A 25,969-nucleotide genomic window follows, 5' to 3' on the forward strand; every position below is an offset into this window, starting at 1 on the left:
TATCTTGAGTTGAATGGAGGCGAGTGCAGTCTCGTAGTTTTCGCGTACAATGTCTTCTTTCAGTCTGGACATGTAGATGCCGAAATATCTCACATTCGAGTGCTGCCATTGGAAGCCAAAGTCGTCTGTGAATTCAGTGGTAGCGGTGGTGAGTGGGAAGATGACGGATTTGGTGTTGATTTTTAAACCTGAGAAGTGTCTGAATTGAATAACTGCTCTCATCACGGGGTTCAGGTTCTCCTCGGGGTTCTGGAGGAACAGGGCGACGTCGTCTGCGTACAAGGAGATGTACAAGGAGATGATCATCCTGTGGGGCCCGAATGAAAGGCCTCTGTGGAGGTGATAAAGGTGCAGGTCGGAAGCCAATGGTTCCATTACAAGAGCAAATAACAGTGCGGAGAGGGGGCAGCCCTGTCTGGTCCCTCTTTGGAGGTGAATGTCTGCTGATCGCAGGCCCCCTAGTATGATGTTGGATTTCAGCCTTTCGTAGAGTAGTGAAATCATGCGTACGAAGCGTTTGCCCAGGCCGATCCTCTCGGGAATCGTAAAGAGAAAAGGCCATTCGACTGAGTCGAATGCCTTTTCGGCATCTAGTAGCACCGCTACCGCTTGGCTCTCCTCGTCAAGTGCTTCCATTGCTCCAAACAGTCGTCTTATCCCATACAAGGTGTTCCTTCCAGGGATAAAGCCAGCTTGATCTGCTAGTACCATGGCAGGCATGAGGGGCAGCAGTCGCTTTGTTAGAATTTTAGCGTAGATTTTGTTGTCGAGATTTATCAAAGTTATGGGCCTGTAGGAGCCGCAGTGCGTTGGGTCTTTACCAGGTTTGTGCAAGAGTATGATGTTGGCCATGTACAGGGTAGGAAGCAGCTGGGCATTGGCCAGAGCTTCCTCATATACTTGGAGGAGTAGCAGGGCGAGGAGCTCGGCGAAGAATTTATAAAATTTGCTGGTCAAGCCGTCAGGGCCAGGCGCCTTTGTGTGGGGTAGGTCCTTAATGGCCTCAAGGATCTCGGCTATGGTGATGGGGGCGTTCAGCAGTTCCCTGGGCTCCGAATCGACCCAAAAGAGCTCCACTGTGTTTAGGTATTGCGTTAGCTCATTCGGACTGACGGAGTAACTGGAGTCATACAGGTCTTGATAGAAGCAGCGGAACGTTTCAACGATTTCAGCCGTGGAATGGACAGTGTTGCTGCAGTGGTCAGTCACTGCTTCAATTGATGTAGGTTTCCTGTCGGGTGCTATGAGTCTCACCAGGAGGGCTCCAGATTGTTGTCCTTCACCGTACTGGCGTATTTTACAGTGGCGGTCGAGGAATTTCACTTTCCTCTCAGCTGTGTACCTGAACGTCTCCAGCTCCTTTTTGAACTCTGCGAGGATCCGCGGGTCGTCGTCCACCAGGAGGGAGCCCTCAAGGTCTTTTAGGCGGGTTTCGCTAATGCACAGTTCTCTGCGTATCAGTTTACAGATTCCACAATCTTTTGCCATGCAGACTCCTCTGGTGAAGCACTTCATGGACTCCCACAGAGTCCCGGCCGAGGCCACTGAGCCCTGGTTGACGTCCAGGAAGGATGATATTTCTGAACGCAGCTCGTCAGCGAAGACAGTATCCTGCAGTGATCTGGGTTTAAATCTCCAATGCGGGGTAGTTCTGATTGTCTGTGCGGTGGAACACTCTAGAGACACCATGGAGTGGTCTGATAGTGTGCGTGGTTGAATGTTGCACTCTCCTCACTGCAAGCGGCCGTTTACCGACACCAAGAGATAGTCTATTCTTGAGCTTGTTTTATGTACCCAGGAGTGGAATGTGAAGTCTCTGGCGTCAGGGTGTTTATTTCTCCAAATGTTGACGAGGTGGTAGGCACTGCAGATTTCCCTAATTTGCAGGCTAGCTTTGGAAGGGGTTGCTGATGATATATGCGATTTATCTTTAGAGGGATTAAGCATTGTGTTGAGGTCTCCGCCCCATATGATCGTGGAGAGTCCTATGGAGTTCAGTTGGGTCTTTACCCATTCGAAGTTGCTGGGGCTGTCGGTGTTTGGGCCATATGAATTAACCAAAGTGATGTCCTCGCCGTCGATCGTTCCTCGTATCAGTAGCGATCTGCCCTCTGCGTCTCTCCGTTCTGAGATTAGTTTGAAGTTAGTCGTTTTATTAATCAGAATAGCCACCCCTCTAGCGTATGACGAGAATGAGGCGAGGTAACGGTGGCAGCCCCAGTCTTTTGCCCAAGAGTGTTCGGTGGATGGGGATAGGTGAGTCTCCTGGATAAGGGCGATCTCTATCTTGTGTCGACGCAAGTATTGAGTCATCTTTCTCACTTTGGCCGGCTGGTTACCTCCTTTGATGTTCCACGTGGCTACGTTGAAGGGGCTTTTCGTTGGTTATTTACCGCCGGCATGTTTGGGTGGTAGGCCCCCAAGGGGCGGCTGCGGCGTGTGGCGGCGGGGGGGGGGTGCAGGGAGAGACGTGGCCTCCTCGTGGGCAGCGCATGCAGGTAGCCTCGAACTTGGTATAACTTGTTAACTCCCAACTGGTGTGGATCTCCCTCCCTTATTTCACGAGCAACCCCCAACTTGCTCGTCGTGTCGACCCAACATAGATACTGGAAACCAGTGAACTTGAACATTGCTGTGCTAGGGGCGCTCGGATCCTCCCAAGTCGCACGTCTGTGGGGTGAGTGGTCCCTTTTGAGGTGTACCGGTGGAACATTTTTTAAAATTTAATGCAGTGTTCTGTTGCCTGTAGTTGCCTACAGTGGGTTCCGTTGGGCGGGATCTCTGTGCGCGTGGTTGGTTGTTCTCCTGCGGGCCGCAGCCATTTTGATCCAAGCATATGTGTGCCTCTTCAGGGGATTGAAAAAACTGGATCTTTCCTTGGTGTTGCACTCTCGGGCAAGCTGGAAACAGCATTGAATAAGGGATTTAATTGGATCGGAGTCTTTGTTTGATGTTGGTGAAGGACCTCCTTTGGGCTTGGACGGCTGGCGAAAAGTAGGGGTAGAAGTGCACTGTATCGCCGTCATGATGTAGCACGCCTTTCTCTCTGGCCATTCGCAGGATCGCATCCCTATCCTTATAGTTCAGGAGTTTCGCAATGATTAGCCGAGGTGGCGCCCCGACGATGGGTTTTGATGCCGGTATTCTGTGGGCCCTTTCGATGACAAACAAATGCGAGAGTGCCTCTGTACCGAAGAGGGACTTGCACATCTCCTCGACGTGGTCTTCCATTTTGCCTTGGAGCTGTTTCTCCCTTACTCCGACTATCCGGATGTTATTCCTCCTCGAGTGCCCTTCGAGGTCTTCATTCCGTGCGTTGGCAGTTTTCATCTGGGCTTTCAAGAGTCGCAACTCTGGTGGTGAGGGACGACATGCCGTCGACGAGGTTGGATATGCGTTGCTCTGCCTTGTCTATGTGCTCACTGTGATTGTCCAGCCTGTGTTGGACCTGATCCACCTTGGATGAGAGATCGTCTCGTTTACTGTCCAGACTACTGATTCCATTTTTTAGTTCTAGGAGCAGAGCTCTGATATCCAGCGTGTGTGGTTCGCACTCTTCTTGGCCGGATGACTGGTGGGGATTCTGGTTCGCAATTATGCCTCAGTTGCTTGGACGCGGTGCCGCCTTCAAAGGTCAATTTGCGTTGCGACTTGTCCGATTTTCCCATCGTGTGAGTGTGCGCGCTGTATATGTGTTGTTCTGATGGATCGTCAGCTGGTGGAACGAGGAAATGGCGCCTGGCAACAGTTCTGGGCGGCCACACTGATTGATCGAGGGGCGTGCGCCACTATGAGGTTGTCGGGGTAGCGTAATTGCCGGCTGTGGCTATGTAGCTATGCAATGCACCTCTCATCAGAGTTTTGAGGAAGAGACTCAATAAATGCCTGGTGAATTAGGTTGGCATCAAGGCATCGGATTAGTGGCGTTGCGCCAAGTTGCATGAGCACAGGTGTACTGTTATGCTGGATAGTAGTGGCGCGGTAGCAGGGAGGTGGCCGGGGGGGGGGGGGGGTTGGCTGGTGCTGTTTGCCGCAGGCTCCCTGCCGCATTTGCAGTGCCTCTTGTGGCAACCCATGGGGGGAGGCCGCCCGGATGGACTTGGCCTCCCAGTGTCTCTGAGGTGCTGGATTCGCCGCGCCGCAAGCGTCGCACCTGGGACCTCTGGCGCTTTCTCGATGGCTTCACTGGGTGTGGCGGGCACTGCTGATTTCTCTCCCTTGAGCTGTCCCCAAGCGGCCACCGACCAGCATGCAGCGCGGCCAACAGTGTCAAGATGCGGGTGGGGGCAGTGTCTGCACCGCCGGGGAGGGCTTCCCGAGCGGTGCCGCACCACGCCTGGGCGGGAGGAGGCAGCGGCGCGGATTCACTGGTCTGGACTCCTCTCGCGGGCCCCGGCTCGCCGCGGCGCCTCAGGAGACTGTGTCCGCGGTCGCCGGCCAGTCTTCACGCTCCGCTCCCCACCAGGTTGCACACACCAGAGCCGGCTCGCTCCTCGATCGGTGACAGCGCCCGGGAGTTCTTAGTCTGCCAGGGGCCGTTAAGGGTTGCTCTCGCTGCTGTTCTTGTCACGGTCGTTGACACCCCGCCGGAAGGCTCGGCGCAGGCAGCTGGACGCCGGTGGGCCTCTGGGTCTCCCTCCACTCCCGGACGTGTTTGTCGGGATTTCGGCCGCGCAGGGCACCGGCGATCGCCAATTTTTGGCTTGATCGATGGCAAAGGCTGTTGTGGCAACGTGTGCTGCAGGCTGGATGCGGAATTCCACCGGGGATGACATGATTAGTCAGGATTTTATTGGGCCGTGCGGGAGCTCACAAGGGAGCGGCCATCTTGTTTGGGTCTCTAGCACCCTCTTCGAAAAAGGACATAATATATAGGCATATTGACCCTCACATTTGGGACATTATTAATACTGCAGTTGCTGTACCCAAGTTTCTCCCCCGGGGGTTTGATCTACAGTCTACCTTCCCCGGTGCCTCATGATACCAGCAGATGCGTGTCGCTATTGGGAAGATATACTGCTGTGCAGGCTTAGATCTGTGGTGGGTAATCTGAAATGGTCAAGACCAGGGGGGTCAGATGTTTATCGGCATGAAAAGAGTTGAGGGGTCGCGACTAAGAGGTATGGTGGGCTATGGCCTGGTGGGCTGGGCATCAGGGGGGACGCTGGCAGTTTAGTGGAGATGGATGGGCATAGTGCTGGGGCCTGGTACTGTCTCACGCTCTTCGCAGAGCGAATTCTTGAAAAACGATACTAGGTATTTGCAACATTGAGGGGACAGGAAACGGATGGACTTCCGTTGGAACAAGGCTAGTGCACAGCTGGCCTGGCGTGCTGATGGCTTGGCCCCTCTGTGTGAGACTGGAGATGCGAGTGCTGCAGCCTCACAGAGTGGCGGTTTTTGGGCCTAGTAAAAGATGGCGCCAGGGCCTAATACAAAATGGAGTTCTGGAGCTGGGGCATGGCTGGTGTTAATCATCTAATTCTCTATGTTATAGGGCTCTTTCATGTACCCAGGAGGTGGGTGCTTTTCCCCCTTGGCTTCGATGGAGTACATTCACTTTGGCTGCGAATAGGGGGGCGGGATAGGATCATTTCCTTCCCAAAACATTGCCCATTTGAGCAGGGGAGCGAGAGAGCGAGAGAGCGAGAGAGCGAGAGAGCGAGAGAGGGAGAGAGGGAGAGAGGGAGAGAGGGAGAGAGGGAGAGAGGGAGAGAGCGTGTGTGCGAGAGTGCGAGAGTGCGAGAGTGCGAGAGTGCGTGCGTGCGTGCGTGTGTGTGTGTGTGCGTCCTTGCTTGTTTAAGTAGAACATGGCAGTGGTGCGGTCTGTGAGGACCTGCACTGTTTCACCTGTAAAAGGTTGCTGAAAGGCTTGAAGAGCCTTGAGGACTGCCAACAGTTCCAGGAAGTATATGTTTTTGTGCTGTGGCGCATGTCCACTGGCCGTGGGCTGTGTGGAGGAGGATGTGAGCCCCCCATCCAGGGAGTGAGGCATCTGTAGTCGGGATTGCTTGTGCTGGTGGAACGCGAAAGGGTTTTTCCTTTTAGTAGGTTGTCCCTGGACCACCAGCGAAGAGCCTGTACCAAGGTTAGCGAAACAACCACTAGATCGTCCCACTGACCGCTTGCCCGAGACCATTGTTTTTCTAACCATTCCTGCATTGGACGCAGGCGCGCGTGTGGAACCAAGTGAAAGCATGAGGCCATCATCCTGAGCAAGCGCATTGCTTTGCGTACAGTTATCCGGCGACCGACTTTGTAGCGAGGTACTTGCAACAGCATGTTTTGTAATCTCTCGTTTGAGAGGAAAGCCAGATCCTCCTTCGACTTTAGAATAGCCTCTAGAAATTGTTTTATTTGGCTGGGGACTAGACTTGGATTTCTTTTCGTTGATGGAGAAGCCCAGATTGAAAAGAAGGACTATTGTTTTTTTGCATATTTTGTTTGCAAATTTGAGGAGATTCCCCAGTGATTAGCCAGTCGTCCAGCTAAGGGTGGACTGGGTTGGACCCTCCGCGCATTTGTGCTGCCACTACTGCGAGTACCTTTGTGAATACTCTTGGTGCTGAGGCAATGCTGAAGGGGTGTACTTTGAACTGGCAGTGAACTCCCGCTATCTTGAAACTCAGATATTTTCTGTGCGCAGGGAGCATTGAAATACGAAAGTATGCATCTTTCATATCCAATGTTGCCATGTTGTCCCCCGCCCCCGTTTTAGGAGTGGAATTATCTCTTGGAGCGTGGTCATGTGAAACATTTGGGGTTTGCCATATTTGTTCGTGGGGCGCAGATCTAATACTGGGCACATGGAAAGGTCTTTCTTTGATATGATGTATGATAGTTTATTCAGCCTTCTCGAATAACACATTAGGCTCCACTTTGGCACAAGGAAGCACGCTGAATAAATACCCTTGTTTACCTGGTTTGCTGGTACCATCTCTATGTCGTCTTTCTCCAGCAGTGTCTTTACTTCTTCCAACAGTAAGCGTTTTTCTTCTGTTGACATTTTCCTGTTTCTTGGCGGGCAGTAGGGTGATTTTGTAACAACTGGATACAATACCCGCCTGCCACGGTGGACAACACCCACTTGTCTGACGTTATACCCTCCCATGCGTGGGTGAAGTGTGAAATTCTGCCTTCTACTGGAGTGGCAAGGGAGGGGACCTGAAGGGGTGCATCATTGTTTGGGAGAGATGGAGCCTCTCCCCCAGGTGAGGTTCTGCCCATTCCTCTGCCCCTTTTATTTCCTCTTTGAAAATTGGAAGAGGAACCTTGACCTCGCGATTGGCCCCAAGACGAGGACTGTCCTTCCTGTGTGTCCCCAGAGGAAGGTGGAGCACCCTCACCCTAAACCTTCTATTTGAGGAGCCCTGTTGAAAATAGGGCTTGTTTGTCAACTGGCCAAGGGATTTGAGTGTGCCATAGTCCTCCTTAGCACCCTTAAGGGCATCTTCGACGGCCTTCTCGAATAACACATTAGGCTCCACTGGCATGTGTAAGAGGGTTGCCAGAGTTTCTAACTTAAACCCTGAACGTCTGAGCCAGGCGTGGCGCTTGATGAGCTTACCCTCTGCTATGATGCGTCCCGCATAATCTGTCGCATCATGGTCTTTTTTCAGGATGCAGTTTGATATCTGCTTGCCTTCTGAAATAGTTTTGAACAATGGAACCTTTAGGGGTTCCGTGATGGCTTCGATTTGGCGTTCCAGGTCATCCCATTCGTGGCACCCGTAACTAGATTCTGGTCTGGTATGCCGCAGAGGATGCAACTTTTCTCCCGAAAGTATATATTTATTTGCTTTCTTTGCAGGGGCTCTGCTGATGTAAGGGGAGGGCCTTCCCTCTTTCTGGTGGTGGTGACCACTAATAAATCCGGTTTAACTGACCCATAATATACAGTGGATCAGTGGGTGCTGGTGTGAATAGTTTTTCTATTCTAGGGTTGACCGTCCTTGTAAGACTGGGCGCCAGTAGGGATGGCTGGATGAGTCTTAATTACAGACTGCAGGAGCGGAATAAACTGGGTGGGAGACCTTTAGTCCCCCAGAATGTCTTCCACCAAGTCTTTGTCGACCTGTGCATCCTGATTGTCGATATTAAAGTATTGTGCAGCCCTTTATTAGTAGTCAATTGTACTGTAGTTGGTTATCAACGGCCGAATCTGCTACCGGTGCTGGTGGTCTGGTGATTGGATTACGTAAATGTCGTCATCAGAAAATTGGTCTGGACTATAAAGGTATCCCTTGAGACCCTGGGTCTTGTGACCCTGAGGGGTCATCATAGTACAAGTCCTAAGAGGGATCTTGGTAGGTCGAGGCCGGGGTGCCTAGAGCAGAGGTGCTAGGCTGTGGCTCAAGACTAGACTTTTTGGCAGGGGGCTGCTGTGCTGAGGCCCCTGGCTGTGATGCATCTTTGAGGGATGACAGTTGATCTGGGTGTCTGTCCATAAAGTCCACAAAACTTGACATCCTCTTAGACTTTATTGAACTCTTCAGGTGTATAGTCATATGAAGGTGGGAAGCCTGACATGATGGGGGATGCCTGGGCGGGAGTTTGATCTTTGTGGTGCATAGCCCCTGAAAGAGTCTAGAAGGAGGTTGGGGGGGGATTGTAGCCTGTGTGCTTCGAGGGAACGGGCTTTGAAATTTGGGACTTTTTCGCCAACCTCGCTTTAAGCAGGGAAGCACTGATGTGTTTCTTGATTAACTCCTGCATTTTCTTGGGGGACGCCGAAACGCCTTTCACCACCTGTACTTTGCCGCATGAAAGAAGTGTCTTTGTGGGCGATGTCCGAACCTTCAGTTTCGGAGGCCTGACATGAGGTGAAAGCATACGCGATGGCCGAGAGGATAGTGAGGAACCAGAGGCTTTCTCCGTGGACACTGCGTGGGCTTCGACGCTCGACGGTAGCATCGAAAGTCAGCCGTGTGGTATGTTTTTTTGTGCTGTTCTCTGGCCACCGGGTGTCTACTCCATCAAATAGCACCGGCCTGCTTCTTGCAGTCGGGGACCCGCACACAGGGTTCAGATGAAACCCGCTCGCATTAGGCATCACTCATGACTCAGATACTGCCCTCACTGGAGTTTTCAGTCACGTTGATTAAGGCCTCGGCCTGCATGGCGTGAGCAGCCCAGCGTTTGGTGCACCGATCCTTTAAGGTTTTCGGTCAAAAAAGTTTACAGCATTTGCAAACTTTCAGGGTGATCCCTCAGGAGACTAATTGCACACTCGGTGCTTGTCCTTCCACAGGAACTTTCAGTGGCAGGTAGGGGAAATTTAAAAAGGGAGTTTTGTCAATTTTTTATAAGGGCAGATTGGCGAAAAAAGGGGGATGGGTATGAGAGAATATTCATTCTCTAAGAGGTCAGTATGAAGAACCTCCCCATCTCTCCCTACTGTAATGGGTCGAAGCCCGAAGAGGCCCTTGTAGGCCGCGTCAGGTCGTCGACGATGAGTTTGTTCGTTGAAGCCCTCGAGCAGTTTGTTGGCCGTGCGGCAAGGCGAACAATACAGGAAAGAAAAAGTCTACAAGTAAAATTCCAACTAATTAAAGGCATCAGCCTGGAAGAGAACTCTGCATATGCCACCGACTTAGATGGCAGAAAAAAAAACAATGGGTACCGTACATGTCACATTAAGGATAGTATTACTAACACACCCTGTCGACATCCGTTTGATTTTCGAAAAGAAATCTTATAATACTCTGCGACTTCCACTAGATGTTGGACTATGCAGAGCATACAGAGCATGTGATCTAAGCAGATCCACAGGCTCCAGAAATATATATTTTACAGGGCCTTCGGTAGCGGGCCGGCAGTTATGGTTAAGTTGCTCAACCCATAGGAAGAGCACTTTTTGGGGCAGCTTATAACTTCGCACCCCATGGACGAATACGGTTTCGTCAAGGGTATGGGGGCAAAGTTATAGGGGGGGGGGTCCCAAAATGTGTGGAAATCCTCAGACACAATGGAATTACAATTTTGCTCACACCTACAGCCCAAACCACTGGACGGATTTTCACCAAATGTGCGCCAGGAGCGGCAGCTTGTCCCAAAAGCGTGCTTTTGCAAATTTGGTGTAAATCCATCCAGTAATTGTTTTAATAACTGGACAAAAGTAGGTACAAAAAATGTGTAATGTCCAGTCTACGGACTCACTTCCCCATTTGGTCCACGGACAGACAAATCAGGGTCCGGCGTGATGTGTAAGGACATCAAACACGGCCGCTGATTGGATGGTGCAAAGCGTGAGGTGCGTATTTTTTTTTTAAACGGTCACCATGTTGGATCCACGGACAGTGTCCATGGATAGCACAGTGGGGAAACTACAGAAAACACATTGGGGGTTATTTGGTGGCTGGAAAGGGTGGGGGTGGAATAAAGGCGATATGGGGGGTTTATAGGTGAAAAAAGGGCGTACAGGTGCTGCGGTAGTTCGCGGACAGCGCTGTGAATGCACAGTTTGGAAAACACATTTGGGGTAATTTGATGGCTGAAAGAGACAGTGGAAAGTGTACGGGAGTGGAATAAAGATGATATGGAGCTGTTTTTGTAGGTGAAGAAAAAGGGTTTGTAGATGCCGCTGAGTCCACAGTCAATATTGGAGTCTGCAGACAACATTTCAATTGCAGTGGGTCCAGGGTGAGTTTTGTTATGCGAAGGTGTATTGTATGTACTTATATGGTTTAATTCTATTGTGGTGGTTGAAAATCTGGCCACTGGCAACACATAATATAGTAATATGTGCATAGTAATTATAAGTACTGTAGGGGGAGTATACAGTATTTGTAATATAGTGGAATAATATAAAGTGTATATGGCATTTAGGATTGTAGTACGATGGAGGATAGTGCTCCTTGATGCCACTTCCGCCTTTCAAACGGTCAACCATTGTATCCTCATGAACAGTTATATGATACCTTTAGCATCATGGATCGGGCACTGGACTGGCGGATTTGTTTTCCTCTCGAACCGCCCTTCCCAGTTGAAACTGGGCTGTTTGTACTGCACCACCTTACTGTGTACCTGCAGATTAACCCAGGGTTTTATCCAATAATTGTGGCTCTTCCATATATGTTTAGTCCCTATGGTTCACATGATGCCTTTCTTTTTTTTCTCATGTCCAGTGTTATGTTAATAACACACAGCTTTCCTTAAACTTCCCTGAACTAATTTGTTATTCTCGTTACTTCTGGGCTCCTATGAGCACTTGGCAATCCCTACTACTCTTTCCTTTCATGCACTTCTTTTACTGCACAATGCATATGTGCATTTATAGCAGCAGTGTGTACAGTTTTTTGGGATAGGCAAGAGAAATGCATATGCAAAGGATTTGTAGAACATTAAGTGGCAGTTGTGTTCAAATTTAATATGTTGATAGGGTTATATGTAGAGCTTTTTTTAACGTATTGGTGGATATATGTGCGAATGTTTCAAAGCAGGCAACAAGGAAGTGCTACAAACATAAAAGTAAAAAGGGTAGAAGGGCTGTTTTGTGCGATGGTGTGCACGTGCAATCTGGGTTTTTTAATCATGCATGGCCTAGAGAGGGGACTGCGGAGAGGGTTGATAGTCAAAGGGCCATGAATTATGGTCTTTATTGTATGCTAGAGAAAAGTATTGGGACAGAACATTGTTTGTGCTTTTTTTCTTTTTGTCTAGTATACAATTGTCCATTATTCTCATCAGCGTAGTATAAAATGCTAACGGTAATGTCAGAGAATATAATTGAGTCTAACTACTTTACAGAAAAATGTAAAATATATGGACTCTAAAAATAGAAGTAAAAAATAAGCAGGAGTAGCCTGTGTGGTGGCAGTATTGGTTGAGGGAGATGAGGTAGAGGAAGACAGCGAACTACTTCCTGAGAAAGGAACAGCCTTTCTGAGAGCATTCCGGTGGTTGGATTTAGTGTGGCGGCACATGGAGGTGGTCACGTATGAACACTGCCCAGGTTGTCCACGATGGAGTACATTGCACTCAGTGCATTTTACCTTGGTAGCCTTAACCTTTGGTATACCCCCCCACCCCCCAACAGTGGTAAAGAACTGCCACATCCATGATTCTTTCTGGGTGCTAGGTTTAGCCATTTCTTCTACTTTATCTTCCTGGTCCTCTTGATTGTTTGCTGCAAGATTGAGCTTCTTCCATTGTGTAGGCCCTCCAGCTGGTGTTGGCGGCTCCTGGGGAGAAGGGATGGCAATAACTGATGCTATTTTTGAAGATAAATAGCAGTTCTGCTAATATTCTTCCAAGCATGTGCTCTGTCCTAGATTGCAAATGGATGAGTAAAAATAGGTTGAGGAGCTGTTCAGCTTGAAACTTCCTAGAGCAGCTAAAAATGCAGTTTCGAACTGTTCGCGAAGCATGGCCCCATTCGCCAACACATCATCATACTGCACACGAGCGCATGGTCAAGTGACACCATCTAGAAAGTCTGCGATGACGTCAGAAATTCAAACATCGGCGAACAGAAAAACAGTGGAAAAAGTTGCAAAAAATTTGTATAAATGTTAAAAATGTTGGCAGGAGGTGGGGAATGGCACAGTTTTAAGGTCAAACTTTCTACATCAGCTGAAAATGCTGCTATATTGGGGGTATTATGATATTAGGAAGTTGTAGCAAATTAGGGTCCAGTGGTAAAAACACATGAAATTCAGTGAAAAAAGTTGTTAAAAAGGTATGTTATGGTTAAAGTAAAACCGCGACCCCCAGACATTTGCCAGTTATGGTAAGCTAAGCAACCATAACTCGCACCACCGCCGTGCACTGCTAAGGCCAACACCCAGGACATCAAAGATGACATCACAAATGTCATTGATGACATCACTGATGGCATATAGAAGAGGTAGGAGATTTAGAGTGACTGGTTAGAGCGAGGAGGGCCTACCCCAAAACACGAAGATCTTTGACTACACGGAACAAAGGCACATTACCATGTTTGGGATGCAATAACATCATTAAGAGCAACACCATCCAACATCCACATGCAGGCCAGTAGATCGTACTTAGGCATTTTGCCACTTGCAACGTCACTGGAGTCATTTATGCAATCAAATGCCCATGCAGATTTCTATATGTTGGGCAGACAAGCAGGAAACATTTGCGCACAATTCAAAATCTCGAGTAGCAAGATATTTTGTAGAGCGTTGACACAATCTAGCCTAGATTATATTCATGGTCTTGGAAGTAGTCCGTACATCAGCCAGAGGGGGTGACAAATCTAAGAAATTGTTGCAGAGGGAAATGCACTAGATCCACTTACTGGATACAGTGCATCCCAAAGAACTCAATGAGGAGTACAATCTACATTATTTTCTCCAAGTACCCTTTCCGAGGTCTACTGTTAACACTTATCCAATTCTTGATGTAATGTTAAATCTGTTACTCTTATTGAATTTACTTGCATTTCATCTCCACATTGACGTACCTCCAATGATTACTTTCAGTACATATACTTGTAGCATTTGGGGACTTTCGTTAACTCTACAGTAGTTCGTGTTAAGCGAGTGAAATTGTATTGTATCTCTAATGATTAACAGAGATGGAAACATTTGATTTTGTTTGAGATCAAACAAAAGTCGTGCTATACACCCATAATGCCCTCTGACCCACTTAATACTATGCATGAGTTAAGAAAAATGTGTTGTAGTACATGGAAAAATGTCCATTATAAAACGTTGCTAAAAAGTGAGCCTCTGTTATATATTACATGTACCTTGTTCACTGTCCATTCTCCTCACCGTTGGCTCCAAGACTTCTTCAGCATTGGCCCATTATAGCATGATTTTTGGACACGTCATGGAGTGCTTTAGACACTGCCTTTGATGAACTGCTCTTAACCTATTTAGCCTCTTTGGCGCTTATTCTTTTCATTAAAAAGTTCCTATTTGAGCATATCAATTTTTCGCCAATCAAGATAAAGAAATGTAAGTTCTCGCATTTGAGTTAATATCAAATTACTGCAGTGTTGTGTGAAGGCCATATTTTGAAATCTCGGTTCCAATGGACACCGCTAGTGAATTAATTGTGATGTCCATGTCCAACAAATTTTACATACACAAGTTATCCTATGAATCTCGTTATCTACCAAAGTGGTCATTGAAGAGAAAAGATAGAGAAGTCTTTAATGCCATCTGTTTGAGAGCAAGCACATTCATGGACTACATAACCCATAGGCGGCCGATGTTCTGTGTGGAGACATGTGTGACTTCCATACTGAATGAGGTTACTTGGGAATGCATAAAGGCGTTCTCAGATGCATTTCCAGTTTTTGTAATCATGCGTAGCAGCTTATTACGGAGCTAACGATTTAACAAGCAGGTGAGACAGCATAACTGAGTTAGATGGTCACCACAATACCCTTTATCTGGATATGTACTGATTTGATGGTACAACTCTTTCTTACAGCTGTTATTTGGACCATACTAGTTGACTTTGTATATCTCTGAGGTAATTCTGTTAAACTCTGACTGCTATTCCCACACAATACCATAGGCAGAGATTTTTGAACCCTCTTTTCTACATTGTTTTCAGCTGTATGCTTAGTGGCTTTAGCAACAGCATATGGTGATTTACTGTGAAGGAACCCCAAACGTTGCGGTTTCAGGTATTTATCAATACACGTTTTGATTAATGTCCTTCTTTCTCTTGGAAATGCATGCAGATTAACACTAGACGCATTCTATATATGCTGTATTTGCACATTGGTGCTTTTTTTAACTTTAAGACTCAGAGGTATGTTATCAAAGTTAACTGGTACAATTGAATTGTTGTGGAACTGATTTTTTTATGTTCATTCGTATATACCTGTGAACTATTGGACTTTATATACAACTGTATAATTCTACTTGTTTTGGCTGACTTCAGTATTATGGTGTGCAGGGGACGGAGTGTCCGATGCATTTGGATACTTTTCTGCATTACTTGTACATTAGAAGTGTCAGAAGTGTGATTTTTAAGTACAGACTGAACTGAAAAGTATAATAGATTAGCTTTCTTCTTACCTAGGAGGACTGCATTTCCTAGGAAACAACATGTTGAGTGTCTTCATTCATCCTCAGGTTACTGTCTGTGATCAGGTCCATGGCACCAAGAACCGAAGCATACAGTCTCTCCCCGTGGCTTTCAAGCTCTTCAGATTTTTTTGAAATCAATGCAATTGCATCTTTCAGTACTAACAATAGGAAGAGTAATTAATATTACTAAACATTGCAAGCATAGAACGATTCTAAGAGCATGCAATACATTCAGTCAGCAATTTCCAAGCATGATTTGCATTTTATAAATCCCAATACATAAATATATATATGGATTAACAGACATTTTCATTTGAGAATGTTTGAATATTTATTTAGATACATTTTTCAATGGACCAAGTCTTCCATTACCTCTCAAGTAATCAAACAAGAGGAAAGAAAATTGCATTTCTGAAGTGCTTGATGTCATTTACAGTGATTACATTGGCCACAGTTTGTTTGTGATCTTGCAGTTTGACTCTTGTAAGTCGACTTAATTTGTGTGTCCATAGTATGGAGCAGGGGGCATTGGGCAAACCCCCATTTAAAAATACTTACAAGCGTCAAACTACAAGACCACAAACTAACTGCGGTCGTTATAATAAAACATTTAAAAAGTCCTGCCAAGCATCCAGGCACGGCCCAGACAACTAATAATCTGATTCACAAACTGCCACACTCAGAAGTAAACCCTCAAACTGTTAACAAGCTGAAAAATCTGAAGACTGGACAGTGGTAAGAATTCAAGGGAGGAGCAGCAAATCTAGGCTTGCTTTTCCGTTTGCATGCAGATACTTTCAGTTTTGAGTTTGCTAATATGAATGCTGAACGACAAATACAACAATGCAAAGAGAAATTCAGGACTGGGAATTTGAGAGCTCTGCTAGTGTAGGAGTCGTCTCTACCTACTACCATTGCTGCCAGAAAGCACAGTAGAAAACTAGTGTCAGAATGCACATTTCTCGCAGGATATACTCAGTGTAGAATTAGTGCTAGCATCACAGACAGGGGGTGGGGCGGGGGTGAGATTGATGCTGTAGCCAGAATAAAGTGCACTAGTGTCAGCTGTGGCGGATCAGAAGGAGGATACTGACTGTGGCCATTTCAGTGTTGGTTTTATTAAAGAATGGGAAAGGGGTTGTCCCTACATACCAAACTAACTACGGTGGTCGTTGGTGAATGTCCAAAAGAAAAAATGTCCCTGTCCAAACTAAACCCAACTGACCCTACCAGTATTCCAACTAAGAATAGGAGAATGACTCCCTTCTCCTTGGGCTGTTTCTTGCAAGTTTCTTCTTCTTTCGTATGATATATTTAAGTAGCCCCTTGTGACTCCTAATCAGTTCATATAGTTCTGTCAGGGTTGTTTTACAATTCTTTTCTATTCAGTGTTGAATAACTACTCATATAGGGGCCTTTCCCCTTTTCCCAGGGTATTGATACACAGACTAATTTTCCCCTCTTTACAACCCCTCCCTTCTTCCCCAGATTAGAATATTCTATCACTTTAGCTTCTCCAGCCTTTTATAAATATTCGTGGTTGTCTCCCCCCCCCCAGGCATGTTGCTCTCAGTTGTGGGGTATTTTATAGCCTCTATTGCCTTTGTATTTCTCTCACTTAACACTGTGGTTCTCTCCTCGGTTGTTTATATTTTTAATGTAGTATCTTTTCCAATAGTTATAGTATTCAGGTTTCTCTTATTGCAATAGGTTACTCTTCCCGTTATATTACTGCGACAAGTATGAATGGTCCCATAACGTTTTCTCACAAGCCTCCCGGGTCTCCCATTTTCCCTGTGGTCACCGGGGCATTTGTCCACTCAGGGTAGGCTGTTTCTTTGTTCTCTCGCTGTCTCGCTTCACTTCAGCATCTCGATATCCGTATCCTTTCTCGATACAGTTCATCAAATCCTCGGATAACCGTGTGGTAGCCGTTCGACTCAGCCTAATGTTTTCGGCGCAGTTTGGGGGATCCTTGGTCCACCACAGGGTCTCAGTGATCACGCCACCACAACTGCCGTTTCTCCTTTTGGTTCTGCCCATCCCTGGTTCCTTTTGCGGCTTCCCAGCAGTTTTCAAACTTGCGGCTTATGCCGACTGTAGAGTCTCCTCCCCTCCCTTGTGGCGAGTCTGCCTGGGGCTTCACTGGCTGACGTACGTGGCTCTCCGTCTCAGCTGACAGAGGAGTCTGCTTCCACTTCAGCTTCTTCATCCGATTTAAATGGACATTTCCATTTAAAGAGCCATTCATCTTCTAGTTGAAAATAACGAATGGTAACATCTTCCTCCTGGTTTTTACACTGCATCTCCTTCATATTTTCTGATATTCCCCAAGTAGGCCATACACGCATTTGGTAGTTCTTGAGAGGAACGCAAGTCCTTGTCCCCACATGAGGAGTCTCTCTGGGTGAGGTCCTACAGAGGGTGTTGCAGAGCGGGGGAGGTGACTTCCCGAGCCTCATGAGGGAGGGCGAGGGGTTGAGGGGCGGCCTACCTGAGGGGACCAGGGATGAATTCCCTTGATGGGTCACACAGCATTTATACACTGATTGTATCCTCTGAAAGTATAGAACGGACAGACTGTAGTGCAAAATGCCACATGTACTCTAACAGAATGCAAAGTGTTATTTTGGTGCTGTTTTAAATCAAGTATTATGTGTAAGAATTGTCATGGCAAGTTCTGGCCTAACTCATGGAGTCAAATAAATAATAAGTTAATGAAACGTACCTATAGCGCAGCACGTCATGTCCCTATAATTATTGAACTTTTTACCTTGCATGTGCAGGGGCTTGCAGATATGCCTACCACCTGTCTCTTATGTGAAAGGAATGTCAACAAAGTATGTACCATATTTCTCTTATGAGCAGAACCTGTCAGCCAGGTTAGCTGTGTCTGTTAAGAGTACCATATGTACAGGAGCCATCAGCTAGATGCTTCTTTCAGTTAGTTGCCTTTAGTGGAGGAGATTTCAGACAAGTTTCCAATGTGCCTTTCATTTGTTCCGTATGTGCAGAGGATGTCATTCAGGTGTATCTCTGTGTCATTTCCTATTTTCAGGGCCTTTGAGTCATGAGTATCTGCACATTATGTGCAGGGCTGTCTGACAGTTACTGGAAATATATATCATACATTACTGAGCATAATTGTATTTCTGATACTTGCATCTGCTTAGATTCACATTCACGTTGACTGGGCATGTTACTAATATTATGCCTAATGTGACATCTACTGTACCCATGGCCCTTCACGCATCGAGGTCCCTCAGATTGTTTGTTTCTGACATGAGGTTGCAGGAAGTGTAGCTTGAGTACAGATGTAATAAAGCAAATAAAAAGTAATAAAGCAAGAAAGACATCTATGCACCTTCTACTCCAAGGGGAGAAAGGGTGGGTGCATGTGAATCTAAGCAGATACAAACATCAGAAATACGATTACGGTGTATCCCTTCTAAGGCTTGTGGATCTGCTTAGATCCCATGCTCTGCATAGATTAGTGGGCAGCATCTGGAGAAGGTGGTGGGATGTGAGAAGGTACAGCAGCAAATAGATGTTTAAGCACCACTTTTCCCACCTGTGAATTTGCGTATGAGTGAGTATCAATGGAATAATGTTGTGTGAAGGTATGAATGGAACTCCATGTAGCTGCTTTGCAAATGACGTCTAGGGGGACGTTTGCAATGAAGGCTAAGGTACAGGAGCCTTCATTGCCTCTGGTAGAGTAAGCCCTGGGAGTGAAAGGCAACGCTCTTTTGGAAAGGGAATAGCACAGTTGTATGCATTTGACTATCCCTACGGAGATGGCGTTTATAGAGCTATGATCGCTGTTAGGCAGAAACCTGTGCAGTTCCCTTAGGGAACACTGCAAAAGATTTAGGACTACAGGTGTTAGCAGTAAACCCACTTGGTAGCAGTCAGTACCACTCAGATTTACCTGGTAGCTGTGGCTGAGCAGTCAGACTTCTCTCAAGAAGAGTTAGGCAGTATGCAAAGTATACACAATAGGCACTCCGACACACCAATACAAGCAAACACTGACCAGAGCTTTGGTATCAAAGTATATAATTATTTATTTAAAAACACACTGTTTGAAACACTCCAGCACTCTTGTTGTAAAATATTCTAAACACAGTTACTATTGTAATATATACACTCCTTTTTCCTTATCAGATAAGTCTCAGTGAAACACCACTTATTTTCATACAGAGGTGGGCCCACTCTTAGAGAGAGCAGAGCACAAATGCGCCCAAGATCACACAGTTACACTAGGATTAGAAAGTCTTGCAGGGATTTCAAAAAAGAGTTGAGAGGCTTAGGAAAGTTTAGCCAGGGTGTCCCAGGCTAACCCAGGTTCGAAAGCCAGGGGCTAAATCTACCCCATACAGTCGGTAGCAAGGGAAGCCTGGCGGGACACGGTACCTTAAGTGGGAAGGATCCTTCAGCGGTGGCAGTTGTTCCTGGCAGTGGGTGCAAGTCGCGTTGTCGTCCAGGGGAAGAGAAGATATCGACTTGGAGGAAAGATGAAGGTCGTTGCGCTACCAGGGAAGAAACCAGCCGCAGAGTTTTCCGGTTAAAGGTGGTACCTTTGTTCGCGGTAAAACGTGGTATTCCGGTTGCCGGGGTGCTTGGCACAGGCAAGGCGGCCACGAGGTACGTCGGGAAGGCGAAAAGACGGTGAAACTGGTTATCCCCACCAGTCAAAGGAAGAAGACTCTCCGGCGTGAGATCTCCTCTGTCGTTGGGGAAAAGTGGTGAGATGGTCCAGCAGGGCTCCACCGGTGGTGGCGTCGTGGCAGGTCGGCTCAGCTTCTCCCTCTTCAGATTATTAGGTCCTGTGGCGACTTCTGAAGTTCCAGTCCCCAAAGCCCTGCTTTTATGCAAAAAACCCCCATTCACTCAGCCTAGCTGTCACTCAAACATGCTAAGTGGTGACGGAGTGCGACTTGAGTTGCCTAGGCAACTCAGTCCAGGGTGCCTAAATCCCCCTCCACCCCTCCTAAGTACCCCAGACAGAGTGGCACCACTTTGGAGGGCTTCTGTGGAGAAGCCTGCCAAAAAGTGGAACAAAGGGCTCGACTTGGGTTGGAGTCACAGAAGAGAACAGAAATGCCATTTTAGAAACAAGTTTTGGCAAAAATACCAACCGGAGAATTAATATTAATTAAATAAACCGGCGGTATGTTCGAGGCTACCGTAAATAATTAAATAAAGATAGTAGACTAAAACAATGGGAAATCCCATGGGAAAATATTTGCGGTTGAATATAAAAAGTAGTATCCACTGCCACCAGACAAAACTCGATCAGGGGGGATGGAGACGTGCCCCCTCGACTAACAGACCCCGGGGCAATTGAATTGCCCCAGCCAGTACGTCCACAATATGATGGTTTGTAGTGGTTCTGTTCAGAATTTAAGACTAGTAAAGTCAATGGTGACTTTACATGCCCTGGGAGACAGTAGTCAGTCCCAGGGTATGGAGTCTATACTGGGGGGTCACTATGACACCCCTGTGTTACTGCATGAGGGTGCTGTGTAACACACATCACAAAAACACATGAAGCCCTATGGAGTAAAAGACCCCATAGCCCATTAAACACATCTAGATTCAAAGAAACACACTCAAATCATGCCCAAGAGTGAGGGTAAAAGAGTCTCACTCTTGGCAGGAGAAAGAAAATAAACCCCAAAAATCCAGTAAAGCTGCTGGGGGACTCACTAGGTTAGGAAATTCAGCCTAAACAGAGAATTCTCCCTAACAATCGCCTTCTCTACCAGGTTCTATGGATTCAAAGAGCTGGTCTGTTTTCCTTAGGGGTTTAGTTTTGTTCATGGATTACAAGACTGCCCTCCCTACATCTAGTGTATGGAGGTTTCTTTCAGCTGAGTTGGATGGATTCTGAAAGAAGGTAGGAAATTTGATAGATTGACTAATATGGAACTTTGAAATGACTTTAGGTGAAAACTTAAGGTGTGTTCTAAGGACCAGTCCTTGTGGATTACAAAGAACGAGGTCTTGTATGGACAGTGCCTGTGCTCACTGACTTGTTTTATAGAGGTGATGGCTACCAGGAAGGCAGTTTTGTAGGTCAAGTTTTTTAGGATGGCCTTGTGCATAGGTAAAAAGGGCAGACCCATGAGTTTGGAGAGCACAATATTAAAATCCCAATCTGTTGGAGGGTTAGAAATGGACGGTATACCCTCTTCACCCCTTCCATGAAGGCCTTAATGACAGAACTTTCCACCATAGAGTTAGATAGTAGGCCGGAGACTATTTATTTATTTTACATTTTTAAAGCGCTCACACAGCCCACAGGCATCGAGGAGCTGTTACAGGAATTGTTTGTTTTTTGGATGCGTAATTGTTTTTTTTGTTTGTCTTAGTTGCGTAATTATAACGCGCTTAAACACCCAGAGGTTTCTAAGCGTGGACCTGGGGATCAAACCTGTGTAACTTCGTGTCGTCTTCCTTCCAAGGCGCGCACGTTGCCGCTGAGCTATCCTCCCGGGACTAGTAGGTAAAGCATGTAATGCAGAATGTTGGCTGGAGAAGATTCAATTGTATTTATGGATTGTGACCTGCACCATATCTCAAAACTTTTCCACTTGTTGAAATAACAGTGTTTGGTGTTGGGTTCCGTGCCTCTTTTAGGTTATCCATACACAGTTGTGGAAGATATAAATGACCAAACTCTATGACTTCAGTAGCCAGACTGCCAAGTTCATAGATAGAGGCTGAGTATGGAGAGATGCCCCCTTGTCCTGCGATAGCATGTCGTAGGGGAACAGGAGCTTGAGCGGGTTGCACATCGCCAGTTTTAGCAGATGTGGAAACTAAGGTTGTCTCGCCCACATAGGAGCAACCATGCTCATGGTGCATCTTGTGCACTATCCTGCTCAGGTGTGGTGTCGGAGGAAAAGCGTAAGCAAATTTCCCTGACCAGTTCATCCACAGTGCATTCCCCTTGGACCCTGGTTGGGGAAACCTGGACGCAAAGTCTGGGCATTGCAAGTTAAGGCTTGTGGCAAACAAGTCTAATGGGGGATGACCCAATTGGGAGAAGATTCCATCTAGAATATCTGTGGAGTTGCCACTCGTGTTCTTCTGGTAGAGTGTATCTGCTTAGAGTATCTGGCAGAGCATCGAGTTCCCCTGGAACGTGTTAAAAGGTTCAGAACATGTTCCGCTTGAGTGACCACTTCCATATTTTTTGGGACAGCCTGGACAGACGTGGACAGTGTGTGCCTCCCTGCTTGTTTAGGTAGAACATGGCAGTGGCACAGTCTGTGAGGACTTGCACTGTTTGACCTGCAAGATGTTGTTGAAAAGCCTGTAGAGCTTTCAGAACTGCCAGAGGTTCTAGGAAATTGCTGCGTTTTTGGGTTGTGGCGTGTGTCCACTGCCCATGGGCTGTGTGGTGGAGGAAGTGAGTTCTCCATCCGGCGAGTGAGGAGTCTGTAGTTGGGATTGCTTGTGTTGGTGGATGCGAAAGGGTTTTCCTTTTAGCAGGTTGTGCTTGGACCACCAGTGAAGAGCCTGTAACAGGTTTAGCGAAACAATCACTAGATTATCCCACTGACCGCTTGCCTGAGACCATTGTTTCGCTAACCACTCCTGCATTGGGTGCAAGCGTGTGTGTGTGGAACCAAGTGTATGCATGAGGCCATCATCCTGAGCAAGCGCATTGCTTTGTATACAGTTATCTGGCAACTGGCTTTGTAATGAGGTATCTGCAACAGCATGTTTTGTACCATCTCGTTAGACAGGAAAGCCAACTCCTTTTCGGTCTTCAGGACAGCTCCCAGAAATTGCTTTCTTTGACTGGGAACAAGACTTGATTTTTTCTCGTTAATGGAGAATCCCAATTAGAAAAGAAGGTTGATGGTTCTTTGGGTGTTGTTTCTGCAGATTTGAGGGGACTCCGCTGTTATTAGTCAGTCGTCTAGATAAGGGTACACAGAGATTGACTCTCTGCGGAGGTGTGCTGCCACTACTGCTAGCACCTTCGTGAACAGTCTTGGAGCAGAGGCGATGCCGAAGGGGAGCACCTTGAATTGATAGTGTACTCCTGCTATCTGGAATCGTAGCTATTTTCTGTGCGCTGGGAACATTGAAATATGAAAGTATGTATCTTTCATATCCAATGTTGCCATGTAATCCCCCCCTCCTCCTGTTTTAAGAGGGGATATTACCTCTTGGAGCGTGGTAATGCAAATGTTTGACATATGTTTGCTGGGCGCAAATCTAGCACTGGAAGCGTGGATATGTCCTTCTTTGGCACAAGGAAGTACGTTGAATAAATCCCCTTCTTTACCTGATTTGCTGGAACAATCTGTACAGCGTCTTTTTCCAGCAGTTTACTTCCTCCAATAGTAGGCACCGCTTTTCTGGCATCATCCGCCTATGCCTTGGGGGTGGTTTTTGCAAGAGCTCTTGTCTGACTAAATCCCTCCCATGCATGGGTAAATGTGAAATGGGACCTCCTACTGGAGTAGCATGGGAGAGGACTTGGAGCGGTGCGTCATTGCTTGGGAGGGGTGGAGCCCCTGGCCGGGGAGCCTCTACCTCTTCCTCTGGATCTTTTATGACCTCTTTGAAAATTAGAAGAGGAGGACTGTCCCTTTGAGTAGCCCCATGATGAAGCCTGTCCGTCTTGATTGAACCTGGAGGAGTGTTGCATACCCTGTCCCTGAAACCTCCTGGAGTTAGAAGAACGCTGTTGGACAAACGGCTTATTGGTTAATTGACTGTGGGATTTAAGAGTATTGTTAGGCAAGATCGTATGCAGTACCCTTTGGGTGCACTACAACAACCCTGACCTCCTGGCAATAGGAACCCAACCATTGGTATAAATCTGTACTACACAGGTTGGTAGCGTGTCAAGCAGCCAGGCTTATTTCAAGAGGGGTCAATGAAAGCTGTAGGGGAGTTACACAGAGATTCACAGTGACAAGTATTCAAATAAACTCTTACACACAAAGTTTCTTGATTAAACAATTATTAATTTATCAGTCAGTTAGAATAAGCCTTCTTCAGAAGGGGCAATATAACAGTAACACTTAAATACACGTCAAAAATACACACTCTTAAGATTTCTAAATCAGTAGGTACCCATTTTGGATGGCCCACCGACACTACCTACATCCTCAGGTGACTTCAATAGTTAGGGTGCTGGGGACATTAATATATTACTGTTGCATTTAGGATCAGTTTTATGAATATGTCAAAGGAAAAAGATTAGAACAAAACAAGAGATCACACAAATATTCTGAAGCAGGTAGTACTTTTGGTAACCCCCAATGCAAAATTAGTTAACCCCTTACTGGAAGGAAGACAACACCCAGGCAGAGGAGAGAGGAGTGACGAGTCATTCAGGGAGCCAGGCCAGCCAATGTTAAGTTGGCAAAAGTCAAGGTGAACTGAAGCACTTCTTGCAGGTAAGTAAAAGTCTTGCACAATGTTTTAGAAGTCTTTGTAGAATAAGAAGAAATTCAAAGAAGGGCCACAAGCTGATTAGGCTTGTGAGGTAAAGAAGCTGTTGGCAACTCTACAGGGGCAACCGAGACAAGTATCCAATGAGGACAAGAAAGGTGGCACAACAATAGGAACGTTCTCCCAGACTTTACAGTACCTTTAGGTTGAAGAAAAGTGCAGCAGATGACTTCTGTGCCTGTCCAGCTCTGCAGATTCCGGTGTTCCTGGGTCTCAGTCGTGGGACAAAAGGTAGGACTTCTGGGTACTCCTGCACTACAATGGGACGGTCACCAATCGCAACTGGCAATCTTCAAACAAGTGGCACTTCTGTGTTTCAGCTCCTCGCGTCTACCGCAAATAGAAACACTGTGGTTCCTAGCTGTCTCGATGGGCTTTCCTTGCATCTGGGGTCATGCACTCTGTTGAGGGGGCTCAGGCTCGGTCAGTCCTGCTTCCTGGGAGTCCTGAGGATCTTCCTGGAGCTCTTGGCCAGCTTAAAAGCAACGCACACGATCTGGTGTTCCTCTCCCTGGTTATTCGGTTCCAGCGCGACTGCAATGGAATTTCAACCAGCTCCGAGAGGATGTCCAGGTGGCTTACTTTAGAGTTGATTGGTCCCGTCAACTCAAAGGGAGAAGTCGTCCTTGCAGGGGCTTCTCTGTCGATACAAATTTACACTTTCAGCACAGCAGCAGGGCTTCACCGGGCAGACCAACCGTTCAGGAGTTGCAGCAGGCGTCCTCTTCAAGTTCTTCTTCAGATTCCTTCGTCCAGTGTCGACTCTGCCTTCCAAGCCAAAAAGCCTCACCTTTTATACAGGTTTCCCCCATTCATTCCAGCCTAGTTGTCAGTCACCCAGCAGGGTTGCTGCCCCTGCCGGAAAGCCAGCCAGCCAATCACCTAAGAGTGCATTCCTTTCTCCTAGGAGACTAAGCACAGGGAGTATCGGGCACCTCCCTCACTTCCTGCCCCCGCCAGACACCCTGGAGCCATAGGCGGGCTTCACTTGTGAATCCCGCCAAAGGCGAAATGAACAAAAAGACCACACCTGGTTTGGTAAATCTCAAGAAGGATCTTTCCAGAAAGAAATGGCGAAAAAAGAAGACTGGGGCCATTTTGACAAAAATGGCACCCATGGGTGCTTTACCGTGGCTGCCAACTCAGCCCAAGGTAAAATCCCATAATGGTAGTAAAAAGTAAACCACTACCACCAGCCATTCATCGAGGAAAGGCTAGCATAAAAATGTTAAATGAGAAGCTGGACAGAGGGGATACTAGGTAACCCCTCCAGCACCCTATTGTAAGATAGTGTGTACTGGGTCTAGAAAGTTACAAATGTAAGTGAAGTCAATTTCATTTTACTGTTCTGGGAAACAGTAGTTTATCCCAGAGAAGGTATTTAAACCTTTGGGAAATCTGAAAGATTTCCCTGTGTCACTGCACTGAAGGTGCTGTGTGACAATGTAAAAGATGACGCATATGGA

General features: G+C 46.9%; 1 protein-coding gene across 3 annotated transcripts in view; it reads right to left on the reverse strand.

The window, feature by feature from the left end:
• The window catches only part of CEP68 (centrosomal protein 68), a 277,505-nt gene that overhangs the window by 48,929 nt on the left and 202,607 nt on the right, over window positions 1-25,969 (reverse strand). For all 3 annotated transcript variants that reach the window (XM_069608166.1, XM_069608164.1, XM_069608165.1), the window contains exon 6: window positions 15,006-15,175. In XM_069608166.1, coding sequence (XP_069464267.1) covers window positions 15,024-15,175 — 152 coding nt within the window. In that variant the 3' untranslated portion in view covers window positions 15,006-15,023. The remainder of the gene's footprint in view (window positions 1-15,005; window positions 15,176-25,969) is intronic.

The sequence above is a fragment of the Ambystoma mexicanum genome, chromosome 4q, assembly GCF_040938575.1.
Source record: "Ambystoma mexicanum isolate Mex_15411 chromosome 4q, UKY_AmexF1_1, whole genome shotgun sequence".
Taxonomy (NCBI): domain Eukaryota; kingdom Metazoa; phylum Chordata; class Amphibia; order Caudata; family Ambystomatidae; genus Ambystoma; species Ambystoma mexicanum.